The sequence below is a fragment of the Argentina silus genome (assembly GCF_951799395.1).
Source record: "Argentina silus genome assembly, chromosome: 13".
Lineage (NCBI taxonomy): Eukaryota > Metazoa > Chordata > Actinopteri > Argentiniformes > Argentinidae > Argentina > Argentina silus.
The window spans coordinates 6,627,931-6,647,694 of NC_139667.1; the positions used below are offsets into that span (position 1 = coordinate 6,627,931).

Sequence of the window (19,764 nt, forward strand, 5' to 3'; positions counted from 1 at the left end):
AGCTGAGGCTGTGCAATGTAGGGCTCAACGGAAACTTGCTCACTGCGTGGGCAGGAAGCGGTGTATTTCTCAGAAATAGGGGTGATGCTTGCAGACACATCAGAGTGAAAACACCTGCTTAAAATATCTCGATGTGATGCACTAGCCCATGAAATAAAAACTAAGTAAGTGAAATAAAACTCAGGACTCAAAGACAGTCATTTACAATGTTATTATTCAGAAAAAGCTTTGGTAAAACATATACAACACAATATAGCAATTTGTATTTGCAGGTACAAAGGGTTTGTTTTGTTAAAGTTTCACATAAGCAGATACTATAATGATATGTTACTGAATCCTGGCTTCATAGGTGAACAAAGTTTGTATACAAAAAATACATGGATTGTGTACAAAATGTACATGGATTCACATATACTATGCTATAATTACTGGAGAAACAAGTGGCAAACATTTGCATTATGAGTTAATGGAAACAGGATTTCTTTTTTGCAAACAAGCAGAGTTGATTCATATTTACATTACTGCAATTGCAAGTAAAAGATTTGAATCATATTGAGTTTATATATCATCCTCACAAAGAAAGAAAATGCACTATACTTTATAATCACTTGATAGAAATCAAGACCGGGCAGGGCAGAGCTCAGCTTCCATGGCCCCTTCTCAGTGCTCAGTCACACCTGCTTTTCAGGTGAGCCCTATGGAACAAACAGAAACATAGACATAGCATTTCAAAATCTCTACGAATAAAAAAACAACATTATACTGTAATAGGAATGTAGGGCTAGGGTGGGGTTACTGTTGCAATGCACTGACTGACCTGAAGCTTCTTCCACACCAGCACTATGATGAACAGCCCAAATAAGCTGCTCTTTGCAATGAAAATGCCATAGGACAGCTTGGCAGTCTGTGTGGACTTCACATAGGACTCTGTGGACAAAATGACACATTTAAATGACCTTGAATAAAATGATGCCAAGCATTATTGTTAAGTATCCTATGCAGACCATCCATTAAGAGAAATACAGAATACTATAATGTGTATGCCATAATTTGCCATTTGACATAAGACTTAGTGCATTTTCAAAATAGCCACATTTACCTGAAGTCATGCCACCACTTGGATCTGACAGAAACAAAACAGTGCATTAGATGGGACCATACTGTACACGAAAGTAGTGCTTATAAACTTTCTTGTCCAATGAAACCCCCTCTTATAACATCTGTACCTGGCATTCCATTAATGTGGCCTGTGTATTCTATTTCCTTCTTTCCATCGTAGAAGTGGACGATGCAGGTGAATGCATTCTTGGTATTGTACCACAGCTTGGCTGAGACTCTCAGTCTGCTGGTGATGCTGTATTTCTCGGTCTTTTCATTCCACAGTGCCACGTTGTCAGTCCCCACTCCTTTGGTGATCACCTCACCACCAATCTCCCATGACACTTTTACATGGTCGGGGTAGAAGCCTGTGGCCACACACACCAGGGTCTTCTTCTTCTTCTTACACTCCTTGGAGGAGGGTGGCAGGACTTTCACTTCGGGCCGGGTGATTTTGTCCATGTCTGCAAGAAGAAAAGAGAACGTTAAACATTTAACAGTAAGCCAGAATAGAGTTGGCTAAGTACAGATTGCATTTTCAGTGCTTGGGTGCCGTTAGTGCGGTAAGAATTTGTGATTTATAGCTTCCATCTATGAGCCAAATACCTGCTCTCGTCATCGTTGACAGCAATATCATAGCACTTTAACCCTGTGTCAATTCAGTGACATATTTGAGGTTACAGAGCACGTAAGACAGCAGCTCAGAGTGAACCACTGTCTAATTCTATTACAATAATGTAAACAATCCTGCTGCCAAAGCCATTGAAGTATCAAGTCTGAGCAGAACATGAAAGCAAGAGTATACGATTATTACAGTATTCTTACCGAGAACTGTTAGCTTAGTTCCACCTCCAAAGTATGCAGCATAACCGCCAGAGCACACCACATACTCACAGGCATAAAACCAAGGTGATTCTCCCAAGTGCTTACGGTTGCTTAGTTTGTATTGGCATGGCAAAAAGGATCATGAACTTCTAAGAAGGTTTATATTGTCAACAGAGCATCAATCACATTCTTCATTTACCATAATCTTATTCCTCGGTCTAGTAGTTACTTCACCATGGCCACCTCAACACACACTTGTAGCTGGTTTTGCTCTTTTTGCTTTGCGTATAGTTAACTCTGAGATTGTATTTCTTTACTGTATATATTTTTGCCTTTATCTGACCAACGCAAAAGTATATTTTCCGGCTCATCTACCTCATCAATGCAATAAACTGCAATTACTCACATAACATTTACAATAATTTCAAAATGAACTTTTTAGTAGACTTTAGGAAGTTATTTAGAAAAATATTTTAAAAAGGTGAATTCCTTACCAATAACAGTGAGTCTGGTGCCAGGACCAAACTCAGCCTTATCATTGCTCCACAGAGAGAAATCATGCTACACATTTAGCCATCATCTCGATTATGTATCCCAACTTCTATTTTTTTCCTTGTTTGAAATGATCATACTTCTTGACTTAAACTGGCATAAACTGACTGATTCCTGCAAATCAACGTCTGAGATAGATAAAATACAAATACATAACAATTATCTCTATAATTGCTTAAAAACACATGATTTCTGTTACTTTCTCTCAGTAACAGAGGCATCCATAAAGGTACAGGTGAATATTTAAAAGAAACACATTTCTCACCTAGAACTGTGAGTTTGGTGCCACTGCCGAAGTAAGCAGGGTTGTTGTTCACACCGATATACGGCTATAGAAAAAACACCGTAGCTTGATATACCCGAGCCTGCTACTTTTGTTTTTTTTAGCCAATGTTTGGTTATTTTAGAAACAACTGTACAGATTCTCATCCATACAGCATTACCCTCACTCATTATTAACAACCTAAATATTTGAATGAGGGAAACGTGCTTGTAATGTGCCATTATAATGATACAACACGCATTATCTTATCTATTACTTATGAGCCCCATTCACCCATGGCAACCAATGTACTGTATTACAAAGAGATACAATGCATTTGTATTTGTTTTTTTGCTTTACCTAGGACTGTGAGTTTTGTTCCATTCCCAAAGTAAGCCTTCGTTTGGAAACGCACAGAATCTTACACAGCTCATAACTAACTCCGTGTGGATCTGGGCAGTGAGCCAAACCTCTCACTGCCACAATATCACGATGGGGTAACATATTTTATGGCCCCAAGTTATCCACTTAATAACCATGTTTTCTCTCACTTTAAAAGACAACTATTCAGAAATATAGCAACATTTTAATAAAATCTAAATGTCGTACATTCTTGATTTTCTCCATACTCCTCCAATTAATAAGTATGTCAAATACTATATGTAATTGTTTGTTGTAGATTTTTCTTACCTAAAACTGTGAGTTTGGTGCCAGCTCCAAAATATGCCTCGGAGTACGAGCACAGAGTTTCAAGACTGTGCATAAACTGTCTGCATTACAGCTTCTCTTGCTCGAGGTCTGACTTCTTTTTCTCAATCTTTGCCGGACTCAACAAAGAACATTCACAGACACTACACCATCATTTAGCTCTCCGAAAGTTTCCCCTCGGATAAAAGCTTACACAAATACCATATGTAGCAACATACTTTCTAAATATTGGGTTGAATTACATAATTTAATTAATTTTCACCTTCAGCTACAGTATCAGTAGATCATATCCCTGTCCTTATATCAACCAAACACTGCTGCATACAGATTTCAGGGACATATGAATGTGCCCAAATCACATGTAATAGATCAGGTCTGGATCTAGACATTATTTTCGAAGAATTTCTCACCTAGGACAGTTAACGTGGTCCCTCCACCGAAGTAAGCCTGGCCGGACCCAGTGGCACAGCGCACTGGATCAGTGCTAAAATGCTGCTTAGGTCTAACATATACTTTCTCTTAGACCCCAATTACTGTATATATTACCACTGATATCTCTTTTACCCTAGACCTCATACAACAACCTGTTTCTACCAGTTTATCAAACACCTATTGGGTGAGACAAAAATCCACACCAATAAAACCTTTAGCGTATTTTATCTCACTTACATTTGCATTGATAAGCAAAAAATAGCATATGGATTACTTACCAAGAACTGTTAATTTTGTTCCTCCGCCGAAATAGGCTTCATAATTAACACAGTGCCCAAGCTTAGCATCAAAAAGCATTGAGTGGAGTGATACTAGTATCATGGACTAAGAATGTATCCACACGCATACAAATTCATCATATCACTACTTAAATTAACCCCAAAGAGTGTTACTTTGATTTAACCAACTTAAACATTCTCTTACCTAAAACAGTCAATTTTGTTCCATTTCCAAAGTATGCCGGGTTGCCATTGGCACAGTGCAGAAACACTAAGCATTAATTTGCCAATTACTACAGCATTTGTCTATGCATTCCGCAGCAGCATCTTTTCAGTATCATGTTAGTCAATCATTTACTTTATGTTAAGAAACCAGTAGCGAAGATGACAATAACATATTTACCTAAAACAGTCAGTTTTGTTCCTTTGCCAAAGAAGGCTGGTTGGCCTGATGCCACAATGCGTACCGATCAACCCATTAGTTCGGCTTTTGCATGAACACATATTATTCTCGTATTATCTGCGAAACATTCTAAGTATTTAAGATTAATTTAACTGTTATGAATTTGCAAGAGTTCAGCTTACCTAAAACAGTCAGTTTTGTTCCATTGCCAAAGAAGGCTGGTTGGGTGTTGGCACAGTGTTTTCAGATCAACTCATTAATTCAACTTTAACATTAACACATTGTTATTCTCTGATTACAGGTGACACATTTTCAATGTTTCAGATTCATTTGAATGTTATTCATTTGTAAGAGTTCAGCTTACCTAAAACAGTGAGTTTTGTTCCATTTCCAAAGTAGGCCTGACTTCCAGTGTCACATTGCTTGTCTCCTATTCCAAAAAGCCTCACATCTGTCTGCAATCAACACTCAGAGTATGTACACATATACTCTTATCATCCATAGGGAACTTTCAAAACACAAAAATCACTGAGTTCACTGATATATTAGAAGAGGTATTGTTGTCAAACATGATTCAAACAAACCTCATATCTCACAGATGTGACTTGATTCAAATGTTTTCTGAGCAAACATTGTTATCAAAGTTGATTTTGCAGTCTTGTTGATGATTAAAATCCTGTATTGTCCTTTAGTGCTCATGATTTCCACAGGACCATCAGTCCCAGCTCCCCAGTAGCTCTCTCCTCTATGTATGTGAATGGGAGGAGGTTTTTGTACAGCAGCTCAATAGGAATGTATCACCGTGGCCCCCTGTCCCCACGGTGTTAAAGCATCACACAAAAACACTCATTCTCTCTTTCTTCCTCTTCTCTCCTACCCCCCTTGTTTCCCTCTATCTCTTTCCCCATCTCTCAGTATCTGTCTGCACAAGCAGGTGCATTGACATGCGTTGATGATGTTTGAACCTGTTCCAAGGTGACTGGTTCTATTTCTGTGAGTACTAAGAAAAGCATCAGGGAGGAGTGAAGAACAGGTAAACACCTTGTTTTACTTCCCTTTTAGAATAGAACGTAGTCACACCCCCACACCCCGCCCTGTCATACATCACTCTCAAAGTCAAACTGTTTATCATAGTACTACAATAATGTGTCATATTCATGTGTTTCCTCTAAGATCATTCATTAAATATTGATTCTTTTCAAATGGTATGAACTGACATTATAGAGTAAATTTTGCATTTCAGAATTTCTGCACTTCTGGCATTTAACAATTATTAATTGTCTTAGTTTCAGTGATATGGACTGCTCCAAAATAACAGTTTTATCATATCATAGTAGGCGTATTCCATTGTGTGTGTGATTATTTACAACGATTATACAATATCAATGTAAACTATTATTTTTATTCTTATAACTATTAATTAAAACGAAATTAACCAACATTTAATTTATGACTTTCTCAAGACTTCAAGGATGGTTAATGTGTAATCCCACATTTAGCCTGTAGAGGTCAGTGTTTGATCATGTCTGAGATGCGTATCCTTTATTATCAAATATAGCGATTGGAGAAGGGTATACCAATCATGCTTGAATGATATTCAACCTCCTGGTTGTTGCGCACTATCTTAGAAATACTGACTAATACAACACTAACAGTGTCTTTCCAAGAGAGAGAACAACAAACGTCTGTTTAGGTGGACTCCTCACGTGTGCTCTCTTATCTCAACTGACCAGTTGATTCTGCTGCAGTAAACACGACAGGGTTTTTGACCATGAATATGTGAGGAGGTTCAAAAGATTGCATGTAGTGGAAATCATTTATTGCCTTTTGCTTGGTCACGTTTGACAACTGAGGAGAATCCTTCATGTACATACTGTACTGTATTGTCTCTGCCTCTCAGCATTTCTGTAACTTTGGCACAGATGTTGAATAACAGACTCCCCTCCTCCCATCCTCTCCTCCCCTCCTCTCATCCTCCTCTCTTCCCCTCCTCCCCTCCCCTCCTGTAGCTGCTAGAGGTTATTGTTGAACAGTGTAGCAGCTCTGAGTCAGTGTGCTACTGGAAGCACAGAAATACACAGCCTGGTCTCCAGGGTCCACTTCCTTAATCTGAAGAGAGGATTTTGTCCTCACAGTCCGGGTGAATGTATACTTTGATTTCTCAAAGGGAGGCTCAATATCCCCTACGTTTTCACCTTGAGAAAAAATAATCATTTCTATTTTCTTGTTGCCTCTCTGTCTGTACCAAAACATCCTATAATGAGTACTATCATCATGTTCACAATGTAGAGTCACTGACTCATCTTCTGGACTGAATACAACTGGAGGTTTCTGTTGAATGTTTACAGCGCATGAGAAATCTGTGAAGAAAAAAGAAAGAAAAGTGAAACAAGTAAATGAACTTGAACGTGTACAAACTCATTGCTAAACTTTCAAGCAGTGCAGGTACTCTTCTTAGACTGACTTCATGAACACAAAATCCATTCCTACATTAATTTCTATTCATGTATCTAAGAAGAGGCTCTTGCTGTTCTTACTGTCGGTGAGGAGGAGAACCACAACCACACAGAGCCGTCTCATGCTGACAGAGATGAGAGGGTCAGGACAGCCTGGCCTCTCCTTGCCTCTCTCCTCTCTCCACACAGCCAGCCTCTCCACTGTCCTTTCTGTCTCATGTTCCTCCAATCTCCCACTAGTTTAGCAGATCAGGAAGTGATGTCATATATTTCTTTAGAAAAAACAATACAGCATATACAATTTAGCATCCCCCTTCTTAACCCCCTTCTCCCCTCCCCTCCCCTTCTCCCCTCCCCTCTCCTCCTCCCCTCCTCCCCTCCTCCCCTCCTCCTCTCCTCTCCTCCTGTAGCTGCTAGAGGTTATTGTTGAACAGTGTAGCAGCTCTGAGTCAGTGTGCTACTGGAAGCACAGAAATACACAGCCTGGTCTCCAGGGTCCACTTCCTTAATCTGAAGAGAGGATTTTGTCCTCACAGTCCGGGTGAATGTATACTTTGATTTCTCAAAGGGAGGCTCAATATCCCCTACGTTTTCACCTTGAGAAAAAATAATCATTTCTATTTTATTGTTGCCTCTCTGTCTGTACCAAAACATGTACAAATGAGTACTATCATCATGTTCACAATGTAGAGTCACTGACTCATCTTCTGGACTGAATACAACTGGAGGTTTCTGTTGAACGTTTACAGCGCATGAGAAATCTGTGAAGAAAAAAGAAAGAAAAGTGAAACAAGTAAATGAACTTGAACGTGTACAAACTCATTGCTAAACTTTCAAGCAGTGCAGGTACTCTTCTTAGACTGACTTCATGAACACAAAATCCATTCCTACATTCAGATACGTTCATTTCTATTCATGTATCTAAGAAGAGGCTCTTGCTGTTCTTACTGTCGGTGAGGAGGAGAACCACAACCACACAGAGCCGTCTCATGCTGACAGAGATGAGAGGGTCAGGACAGCCTGGCCTCTCCTTGCCTCTCTCCTCTCTCCACACAGCCAGCCTCTCCACTGTCCTTTCTGTCTCATGTTCCTCCAATCTCCCGCTAGTTTAGCAGATCAGGAAGTGATGTCATTCATTTCTATACCAAAAAAAAAAAAACACACAGCAAGCACACATTTGTACTGCTGGAGGTTGTTGTTGAGCAGAAAGTCAGTGTGCTACAGGAAGCGTCGAAATACACAGCCTGGTCCCCAGGCTCAACATTAGTAATCTGGAGAGAGTACTCTAACATCTTTGGACGGGTCATTGTGTACTTGGATTTCTCAAAAAGTGACTCAGTAGCCACCATGTTTTGTGCTCCAGAAAAATCAATCAGCTGCATAGATCTGTTGCTGTCTTGTTTGTACTATTCTGTAGTGGTTCTCGTCATCTTGCACACATTTTACAGTCACATGTGTAGCTCCCTATTTGGTATAAATAAAGTTAGAGGATCTTGAATGATGGTTACTCCACACATTGCGCCTGTGGGAGGGAAACATCATATTGAATTATACAGACACAGCAGTTCTGATGATATGCACGTCTAAGGTGACAGACAGATCTTACTAGTGGTCAGGACTGTTTAAATTATTTTTATTGAACTTTTATTGATACTTTTAGTATGTCTTGTCTTATCTGTTGTGCCTGGGCACTTTATCTGTCTCACCGTGGGAGAGTGAGAAACGTCCTCTCGATTCCTTTGTATGTCTTGACATGTGAAGAATTGACAATAAAGCCACTTTGACTTTGACTTGACTTTGAGAAATGACATGAACACACAGCACAGCTTCTAATTGGTCCTCTGTGGCTCAGTTGGTAGAGCATGGTGCTAACAATGCTTAGGTTGTGGGTTTGATTCCTGTTGGGACCATATATACTGAAATGTATGCACTCACTGCAATGTAAGTCGCTTTGGAAAAAAGCGTCAGCTAAATGGCATATATTATATTATTATAGGAGTATGGGCATGGTGACCTCTCTCTCTCTCTCTCTCTCTCTCTCTCTCTCTCTCTCTCTCTCTCTCTCTCTCTCTCTCTCTCTCTCTCTCTCTCTCTCTCTCTCTCTCTGATTCTCACTATCTCTCTCCTTTTCCCCTGATTGTGCTGTCTCCACCCACTCACAACAGCATCGACTATGAGAACAGATTCCTACTACATGTTGGCTGCGGTTTCTCAAACACATCTCTTATGAGTCTGATGGTTTCTTTGCAGAATCTCAAAACAGCACAAATCCAAAGGGGCTACAAGGTTCCGTAGTGATACAATGACAGCAACACACCGACGGTTTATTATCAAAAACCAGAAGAGCCACAAAGTCTTCCTGCCCGTAATATGCCATCTGTGTTACAGACACACATTGTCATGTGCTTCCGCTTGCAATTTGTACGGCTCCCCTGCCCCTCTGCTGCACTGTGACTGGCAGCGCAATAGTAGGTGCCACTGTCGTTCAGGACCAGCTCAGAGATCAGCAGAGTGAAGCTGTTCTTAGACGCATCGAGAGACACCTTGAGGCGCCCGTCTGTGGTGTCATACTCATTTGTGAGGTACTCCACAGGTGCTCCGTAGTGGACTTGCCTGTACCACAACATGGTATAGCTGCCCATGCTGAAGCCTGCAGCCATGCTACACCGTAGGGTCACAGTGGCTGTCTGGTGGGAGGTTATGGGGTCTCCTGGCTGGAGCACTGTGAGGCCAGCAGCACCCAGACCTGTGGTAATAGAATTATAACATCACTCAGTATAAAACGTTAGGAAAGCAATGCAGTTGTGGAGTGGAAACAGTCTACCTACTCCAGGCACAAGTTACACGCAAGGATAGCCTCAGGCTCTTACCTGAGGGAAAGTGAAACAGCACATTCAGTAGAAGTATGAGGAGCATGTTACTGCTAATCCCTTCTCCAGGTGTATGATGTTAAACCACACATCACACCGTTCATCTCAGAGGAAACAGGAAATCAGGTCATTAGATTCATAGTTGTTGTTACGAGGCGGCCAACTCCAACTCCATTGTGTGTACCTTGTAGCACAGAGATATACTGCTGCATCTTGCACTGTGAACTGCTGGATGAGTAATGTTGGAGCTCTGTAACGGAGGGTCTCTGTAGCCTGTCTCAAAGCCCTTCTCCTGCTCCACGTAGCCAGCCTGAAAGGAGTAGGCCATGAGCCTGAGGCCTTGCTGCTGCTGCTGCTGCTGCTGCTGCTGCTCCTGCTTGTACAGGTACATGTAGTCATGGCTCTTATTGTCATGGTTACACTTCAGTGTGAATGGAGAGCCAAGGTGGAGGACAGCATCCCGGGGAGTCTGAGTGATGTGAACCACCTGAGACAAGGCTGAAACTAAAGACAAAAGAGAGAGAGAGAGAGAGAGAGAGGGGAAGTAGAAGAGACACAATAGTTAGTTAGTAGGTGACATGAACCTGTGAAAGCATTATGAGTGGTTTGGCATGGTAATTTTATTATTATTATTTTTTTTTTTTATTTATTAAAAAATAAAATAAAACAAAAATAAATAAAATAAAAATAAATGTATGGTAATCTCAATTCCTTACCTCATGTATTAAAGATGTTTGTGCTTAGGCAACTGCAAAGGCCACATACAGTTAGAGTCAAAGATAATGGATTACTGTAGATGGCAAACATGTACAATATGCACTTTGCTCTTTGGAAATCAATAGAAATTTGTTGAAATGGTTTCATTGAACTTTGATTGACAATCCAGTTTGATGGAGTAGTAGGATGATAGTAGTATGGACACTCTTCTCTCTCTCTCCCTGACTCTCTCTCTCTCTGATTTCCCCCCCCCCCCCCCCTCTCTCTCTCTCTCTCATTTTCCTTGACTGTTCTGTCTCCACCCACTAACAACTGATTTACTATGGAAATATATCCATGTTGGCTGCAACACATCTTCTCTGATGCCAATGGCTTCAATTCAACTTTGATAGGCGATCCAGGTTGATGCAAGGAAATGATTGAAAGCCTTGGCAGCAGCCTGCGTTGGTTTTCCTGTGTGTTTGAGCGTAACAGGTTTTGAGTGAGGGAGTGGCATTGAGCCACATCACTGTGTACTGGCAGCGCAGAAATACACAGCCGAGTCTGATAACGTTAGGTTGGAGACGATCAGAGCTCCTTTCATTGCGTTCTCTCTCGTCATCTGGAATCGCCCCTGGAACTGACCCTCAAGGTTGGGGTCACTACCGATGTAGCTGTAGACAATGAGAGTCATAGCCTGACTGTCCTGTCTCTGTTGATACCAGAACATGATAATGAGGTTGCTATCATCATGGTTGCAGTTTATGTTTACCTCGGTCCCCTCCTTCATTATCAAGGAGGGAGATGGCTGAAACTTCACACTCTTTACGTGACCTGTGGAGAAACCATATCAGATACAAAAGTCACCAAAGCATGAAGGCACAGCGTGACTCAGATTCAGTTGAGTGCAACTTTGCTATAATCAAACCTTACATGGAAACAAGATCAAGATAAATCCAAGTGCACATAATGCTGGGAACATTGTTCAACAGTTCTGCTGTGGGAGAGTCACAGCCTCCTCTGTGCTGTGTGTGAGGAGAGAGCTGTTTTATTCATCACCACATCCTCTCAATCTCTAATCTCTGAGCTGTGCTTCCCCCTATCGGATGCAGACATTGCCAGTCATGCATATAGTACAGCTCATATCTGAGAGATACAGTAAAGTGCATCACAGAAAAACCATATAATTGAGTTGCATATACATATATACTGTATATATTTATATATATATATATATACTTGGTGATGAAGAAGCATGTAAAGTGTGCATGTGTTCCACTTGATTTGGTTTTGTATGGAATATAAAAACCAAAGCAATATTGTTACAGTGTGGAATTACATCAATAAAATAATCATGGGAACATACAATATAATTCTTGAGGTTCTTGAGGTTCTTTGGCAGTTGTGTTCAAGTTGACAAGCATCGCAGCAATGCTGCATGTGCAGAAAGAGGTGTTATCTTTTCAGTAGGTAGTTAAACATTTTTCCCATCATACTTGTATGAAGTAGAGAGGGCCATGTTAGTCAGGTGTGAGAGACCACCATCGGAAAAAAGATCACAGCAAAAAAAGAGGATCTTGAATGATGGTTACTCCAAATGCTGATCCTGTGGGACAGAATCGTCATATAGAATTACACAGACCAGAACAGCTTTGATGATATGCATGTGTTAAATCGAAGACAGATCCCATTAGCGGTTAGGAAAATAGACATGAACACACAGCACAGCTTCATATGGACTAGGTAGTAGTATGGACACTCTTCTCTCTCTCTCTCTGACTCTCTCTCTCTCTCTCTCCCCCTCTCTCTCTCTCGCTCTCTCTCTTTGATTTCCCCCCCCCCCCCTCTCTCTCTCTCTCTCTCATTTTCCTTGACTGTGCTGTCTCCACCCACTAACAACTGATCTACTATGGAAATATATCCATGTTGGCTGCAACACATCTTCTCTGATGCCAATGGCTTCAATTCAACTTTGATAGGCGATCCAGGTTGATGCAAGGAAATGATTGAAAGCCTTGGCAGCAGCCTGCGTTGGTTTTCCTGTGTGTTTGAGCGTAACAGGTTTTGAGTGAGGAAGTGGCATTGAGCCACATCACTGTGTACTGGCAGCGCAGAAATACACAGCCGAGTCTGATAACGTTAGGTTGGAGATGATCAGAGCTCCTTTCACTGCGTTCTCTCTCGTCATCTGGAATCGCCCCTGGAACTGACCCTCAAGGTTGGGGTCACTACCGATGTAGCTGTAGACAATGAGAGTCATAGCCTGACTGTCCTGTCTCTGTTGATACCAGAGCATGATATTGAGGTCGCTATCATCATGGTTGCAGTTTATGTTTACCTCGGTCCCCTCCTTCATTATCAAGGAGGGAGATGGCTGAAACTTCACACTCTTTACGTGACCTGTGGAGAAACCATATCAGATACAAAAGTCACCAAAGCATGAAGGCACAGCGTGACTCCGATTCAGTTGAGTGCAACTTTGCTATAATCAAACCTTACATGGAAACAAGATCAAGATAAATCCAAGTGCACATAATGCTGGGAACATTGTTCAACAGTTCTGCTGTGGGAGAGTCACAGCCTCCTCTGTGCTGTGTGTGAGGAGAGAGCTGTTTTATTCATCACCACATCCTCTCAATCTCTAATCTCTGAGCTGTGCTTCCCCCTATCGGATGCAGACATTGCCAGTCATGCATATAGTACAGCTCATATCTGAGAGATACAGTAAAGTGCATCACAGAAAAACCATATAATTGAGTTGCATATACATATATACTGTATATATTTATATATATATATATATACTTGGTGATGAAGAAGCATGTAAAGTGTGCATGTGTTCCACTTGATTTGGTTTTGTATGGAATATAAAAACCAAAGCAATATTGTTACAGTGTGGAATTACATCAATAAAATAATCATGGGAACATACAATATAATTCTTGAGGTTCTTGAGGTTCTTTGGCAGTTGTGTTCAAGTTGACAAGCATCGCAGCAATGCTGCATGTGCAGAAAGAGGTGTTATCTTTTCAGTAGGTAGTTAAACATTTTTCCCATCATACTTGTATGAAGTAGAGAGGGCCATGTTAGTCAGGTGTGAGAGACCACCATCGGAAAAAAGATCACAGCAAAAAAAGAGGATCTTGAATGATGGTTACTCCAAATGCTGATCCTGTGGGACAGAATCGTCATATAGAATTACACAGACCAGAACAGCTTTGATGATATGCATGTGTTAAATCGAAGACAGATCCCATTAGCGGTTAGGAAAATAGACATGAACACACAGCACAGCTTCATATGGACTAGGTAGTAGTATGGACACTCTTCTCTCTCTCTCTCTGACTCTCTCTCTCTCTCTCTCCCCCTCTCTCTCTCTCGCTCTCTCTCTTTGATTTCCCCCCCCCCCCTCTCTCTCTCTCTCTCTCATTTTCCTTGACTGTGCTGTCTCCACCCACTAACAACTGATCTACTATGGAAATATATCCATGTTGGCTGCAACACATCTTCTCTGATGCCAATGGCTTCAATTCAACTTTGATAGGCGATCCAGGTTGATGCAAGGAAATGATTGAAAGCCTTGGCAGCAGCCTGCGTTGGTTTTCCTGTGTGTTTGAGCGTAACAGGTTTTGAGTGAGGAAGTGGCATTGAGCCACATCACTGTGTACTGGCAGCGCAGAAATACACAGCCGAGTCTGATAACGTTAGGTTGGAGATGATCAGAGCTCCTTTCACTGCGTTCTCTCTCGTCATCTGGAATCGCCCCTGGAACTGACCCTCAAGGTTGGGGTCACTACCGATGTAGCTGTAGACAATGAGAGTCATAGCCTGACTGTCCTGTCTCTGTTGATACCAGAGCATGATATTGAGGTCGCTATCATCATGGTTGCAGTTTATGTTTACCTCGGTCCCCTCCTTCATTATCAAGGAGGGAGATGGCTGAAACTTCACACTCTTTACGTGACCTGTGGAGAAACCATATCAGATACAAAAGTCACCAAAGCATGAAGGCACAGCGTGACTCCGATTCAGTTGAGTGCAACTTTGCTATAATCAAACCTTACATGGAAACAAGATCAAGATAAATCCAAGTGCACATAATGCTGGGAACATTGTTCAACAGTTCTGCTGTGGGAGAGTCACGGCCTCCTCTGTGCTGTGTGTGAGGAGAGAGCTGTTTTATTCATCACCACATCCTCTCAATCTCTAATCTCTGAGCTGTGCTTCCCCCTATCGGATGCAGACATTGGCTGTCATGCCTATACATATATATATGCAACTCAATTATATATATATTATATACATATATATATATACTTGGTGATGAAGAAGCATGTAAAGTGTGCATGTGTTGCACTTGATTTGGTTTTGTATGGAATATAAAAACCAAAGCAATATTGTTACAGTGTGGAATTACATCAATAAAATAATCATGGGAACATACAATATAATTCTTGAGGTTCTTGAGGTTCTTTGGCAGTTGTGTTCAAGTTGACAAGCATCGCAGCAATGCTGCATGTGCAGAAAGAGGTGTTATCTTTTCAGTAGGTAGTTAAACATTTTTCCCATCATACTTGTATGAAGTAGAGAGGGCCATGTTAGTCAGGTGTGAGAGACTCTTGGCAACCGTCCAATACAGTGTGTGTTTCTGTCACAGAGTCAAGCGTCTCTACTTCACTGTGTAGACTGACTGGCAGCACACAGAAACACAGCCTCGTCTGTCACCCGAACCTTCTGAACTGTCAGAGACCACTTCTTCTTCTCAGAGCGCTGCACCTGATACCCAGACTTGAATTCTGTCTCATAACTCGGTGATCCAAGTAGTAATGTGGCCATCAGTTTAGGGCCCTCTCCTTTGTGGTGTATATACCAGTACAAGTACTCATAGTCTGTATTGTTCTGGTAACAGTAGATCTCCACAGAGTCACTGGGCTGACTGGAGATGTACCTGGGCCACTGGGTGATCAGTACTGTCTGACCGAGACCTGAAACACAGAGGATGAAACAGAGAAGGGAAGAGAAGAGCCACCTCAGTATTGTCAAAATATTATCAACAAGATCTTTCTATTTGAAAAACAAAAACACTATTATTATATATATATATTATTGATCTTTGCAGTACCTGTATGCCAGAGCATGGAGAGCGTGAATGAGATGAGAGCTGTGGTCATGTTGACTGAGTGAAGGGGAGAGGTGGCAGAGTAGCGACACGCCAAGCTAGCAGGTGAGAGAAGAGAGGGAGGAAATGACATCACAACGTCTGCAGCCACAGCTAAATACACCACCGAAAAAAGATCACAGAAAAAAAAGAGGATCTTGAATGATGGTTACTCCAAATGCTGATCCTGTGGGACAGAATCGTCATATAGAATTACACAGACCAGAACAGCTTTGATGATATGCATGTGTTAAATCGAAGACAGATCCCATTAGCGGTTAGGAAAATAGACATGAACACACAGCACAGCTTCATATGGACTAGGTAGTAGTATGGACACTCTTCTCTCTCTCTCTCTGACTCTCCCTCTCTCTCTCTCTGACTCTCTCTCTCTCTCTCTCTCATTTCCCCCCCCCCTCTCTCTCTCTCTCTCCCTCTCCCTCTCTCTCTCTCTCTCTCTCTCTCTCTCATTTTCCTTGACTGTTCTGTCTCCACCCACTAACAACTGAGCTACTATGGATGCAAGTTGATGCAAGGAAATGATTGAAAGCCTTGGCAGCAGCCTGCGTTGGTTTTCCTGTGTGTTTGAGCGTAACAGGTTTTGAGTGAGGAAGTGGCATTGAGCCACATCACTGTGTACTGGCAGCGCAGAAATACACAGCCGAGTCTGATAACGTTAGGTTGGAAATGATCAGAGCTCCTTTCATTGCGTTCTCTCTCGTCATCTGGAATCGCCCCTGGAACTGACCCTCAAGGTTGGGGTCACTACCGATGTAGCTGTAGACAATGAGAGTCATAGCCTGACTGTCTTGTCTCTGTTGATACCAGAGCATGATATTGAGGTCGCTATCATCATGGTTGCAGTTTATGTTTACCTCGGTCCCCTCCTTCATTATCAAGGAGGGAGATGGCTGAAACTTCACACTCTTTACGTGACCTGTGGAGAAACCATATCAGATACAAAAGTCACCAAAGCATGAAGGCACAGCGTGACTCCGATTCAGTTGAGTGCAACTTTGCTATAATCAAACCTTACATGGAAACAAGATCAAGATAAATCCAAGTGCACATATTGGTGGGAACATTGTTCAACAGTTCTGCTGTGGGAGAGTCACGGCCTCCTCTGTGCTGTGTGTGAGGAGAGAGCTGTTTTATTCATCACCACATCCTCTCAATCTCTAATCTCTGAGCTGTGCTTCCCCCTATCGGATGCAGACATTGCCAGTCATGCATATAGTACAGCTCATATCTGAGAGATACAGTAAAGTGCATCACAGAAAAACCATATAATTGAGTTGCATATACATATATACTGTATATATTTATATATATATATATATACTTGGTGATGAAGAAGCATGTAAAGTGTGCATGTGTTCCACTTGATTTGGTTTTGTATGGAATATAAAAACCAAAGCAATATTGTTACAGTGTGGAATTACATCAATAAAATAATCATGGGAACATACAATATAATTCTTGAGGTTCTTGAGGTTCTTTGGCAGTTGTGTTCAAGTTGACAAGCATCGCAGCAATGCTGCATGTGCAGAAAGAGATGTAATCTTTTCAGTAGGTAGTTAAACATTTTTCCCATCATACTTGTATGAAGTAGAGAGGGCCATGTTAGTCAGGTGTGAGAGACTCTTGGCAACCGTCCAATACAGTGTGTGTTTCTGTCACAGAGTCAAGCGTCTCTACTTCACTGTGTAGACTGACTGGCAGCACACAGAAACACAGCCTCGTCTGTCACCCGAACCTTCTGAACTGTCAGAGACCACTTCTTCGTCTCAGAGCGCTGCACCTGATACCCAGACATAAATTCTGTCTCATAACTCGGTGATCCAGCTATTAACATGGCCATCAGTTTAGGGCCCTCTCCTTTGTGGTGTATATACCAGTACAAGTACTCATAGTCTGTATTGTTCTGGTAACAGTACATCTCCACAGAGTCACTGGGCTGACTGGAGATGTACCTGGGCCACTGGGTGATCAGTACTGTCTGACCGAGACCTGAAACACAGAGGATGAAACAGAGAAGGGAAGAGAAGAGCCACCTCAGTATTGCCAAAATATCATCAACAAGATCTTTCTATTTGAAAAACAAAAACACTATTATTATATATATATATATATATGTTATTGATCTTTGCAGTACCTGTATGCCAGAGCATGGAGAGCGTGAGTGAGATGAGAGCTGTCGTCATGTTGACTGAGTGAAGGGGAGAGGTGACAGAGTACCAACACGCCGAGCTAGCAGGTGAGAGAAGAGAGGGAGGAAATGACATCACAACGTCTGCAGCCACCACGAAATATACCACTTAAAAAAGACCACAACAAATAACCATAGGAAATGGCCAAAAACCCCATTCACACAGTCTGACATAGTGATTTTTGAGAGATTAGATAGTGAAATGACATATAGAGAGGTTTTCGTAGAGGAAGCAGGGAATCCACAGCATTGTGCTTGTCTGGTCGCGCAGAAATACTCAGCACTGTCCTCTATGGTAAGATTGGAGATCTGCAGGTATCCATGGCTTTGTGCGTTTCCATGGAGGGTGAAGTGAGGTTCAAAGCCGGGCTCGGGGTTGGCCGTGGATGTATAGAGATATCCAATGAGGGTGAACGCTTCACCTTGTGCCCGCCGTTGGTACCAGTAAAGGTAGAAGAAATCTTTGCTGTCGTGGCTGCAGCTGAGGTTGGTGCTTTCTCCTGGCCTCTGCACTGCTGCCGGTGTCTGAGAGATTTTGTTGCTATATGAAACACCTTCATCAGAGATAGACACACATTTGAAATATTGAGCAGAAAGATGACATTCAAAACAAAACCTTTGTATTTTCCACTCTTAGATTATTTTTTAGGCTGTTCATGTCAAGCACATGATGAGCTTACCTGCAAGCAAGACTAGTACAAAGGAGAAGTTTGCAACATCTCTGATCCTCATTGTGCTGTTCAGCAGCAGAGGGATAAACGTCCTCCGGAGGAGTACAGCTGTGTATTTGTCATGAGCAAAGTTACAGCACTTATGACTCTAGCAATGCTGCTCCTGCTGGACATCCTCTGAACTACATCTGAACTACATGTGTGAGCAGGCAAGCTCTCCTTACTTCCCGATCAAAACACGGGGACTCTGGTGAACTATGTTGGTCAGAGAGGAACCTGTGGAGAGAGAGATGGGATCATAAACATACATACAGTATGATGGGAAGAGGGAAGGGAAGATGTCTCTCTCAAGCTTCTCTCCTCTCACTCTGCCTCAGACTGGTCAGGTGAGGTCCTCTTTACCTGTGGGCTGGAGCAGAGAGGAGAGTATCAGGAGGACTGTGATCATGTTGATGTTGATGTGATGCCTCAGTGCTGAAAAGAGCAGTAGTGAATGTTGCATGTTTGATACAGTGCAGGTTGTTCTCTTTCTGCGGTAAAGACAATTGTCATGGCCCTTGGTTCTCCCTACTGCCCCCTACTGGTGTCTTGGACCAGTGATATGAATAATATGATATGAGTTATATTTTCACTACTTTAATTATCTTAGATTTTATTCCACTCTGTGGTTCCCTTCCCAATGCCACTTACTAAAAAGACTAATGTTGACGGATTTTAGACTGTGGACTATCTACCCAGTGAAATAGAAAGCCAAACCAAATCAGACCATAGAGTAGTGGTTTGATGCAGGTGTGTGGGGGGGGGGGGCACTAGCTTTTTGTCGGGGAACTAATGTAAACGCAGCACTGTGCTGACTGGCTGCACAGAAATACTCTGCACTGTCTTCTAGATTCGTGGTTGTGATGACCAGAGTGGCATTGCCCTTGGAATGACCTGTTATGTTGAACCGTTTCTGGAAGTTCTTCTCGAGGGCAGCATTTAGGTAATGTAGTGTACCAATCAGTTCAATGGTCCTTTGGCCTTCCTTCTTTTGGTACCATAGCATATAGGGGTAGCTGTTATCCCCATGGTAACAATCAAGGAATGCCTTGTGTTCAGGTGTCTTCAGGAGATGTTGAGGTGACTGCTGGATGAGTAAAGAGGACA

The 19,764-nt window shown here is 41.9% G+C and overlaps 1 protein-coding gene across 1 annotated transcript; it reads right to left on the reverse strand.

Moving 5' to 3' along the window:
• Nucleotides 1-196: 196 nt before the first annotated feature.
• Nucleotides 197-18,694, reverse strand: LOC310814573 (T-cell receptor beta-1 chain C region). Its single transcript, XM_083684062.1, has 6 exons — nucleotides 18,628-18,694; nucleotides 18,370-18,501; nucleotides 1,227-1,562; nucleotides 1,100-1,123; nucleotides 818-927; nucleotides 197-695 (listed from the first exon to the last, which is right to left on the reverse strand). Exons 1-6 carry the CDS (start codon nucleotides 18,677-18,679, stop codon nucleotides 672-674), a joined length of 678 nt encoding a protein of 225 aa, XP_083540188.1. The 5' UTR covers nucleotides 18,680-18,694; the 3' UTR covers nucleotides 197-671.
• Between the last annotated feature and the right edge of the window lie 1,070 nt (nucleotides 18,695-19,764).

What these genes read in the sequence shown, in the direction of transcription:
- LOC310814573 (XM_083684062.1), bottom strand. Translation starts at nt 18,679, where the DNA reads ATGAGGATCAGAGATGTTGCAAACTTCTCCTTTGTACTAGTCTTGCTT. An exon ending in GTACCAACGGCGGGCACAAG is followed by an intron (nt 1,563 to 18,369) that starts GTGAAGCGTTCA and finishes TTCTTCTTGCAG; the next exon opens with ACATGGACAAAATCACCCGG. An exon ending in AAGTGGTGGCATGACTTCAG is followed by an intron (nt 928 to 1,099) that starts GTAAATGTGGCT and finishes TTTTGTCCACAG; the next exon opens with AGTCCTATGTGAAGTCCACA.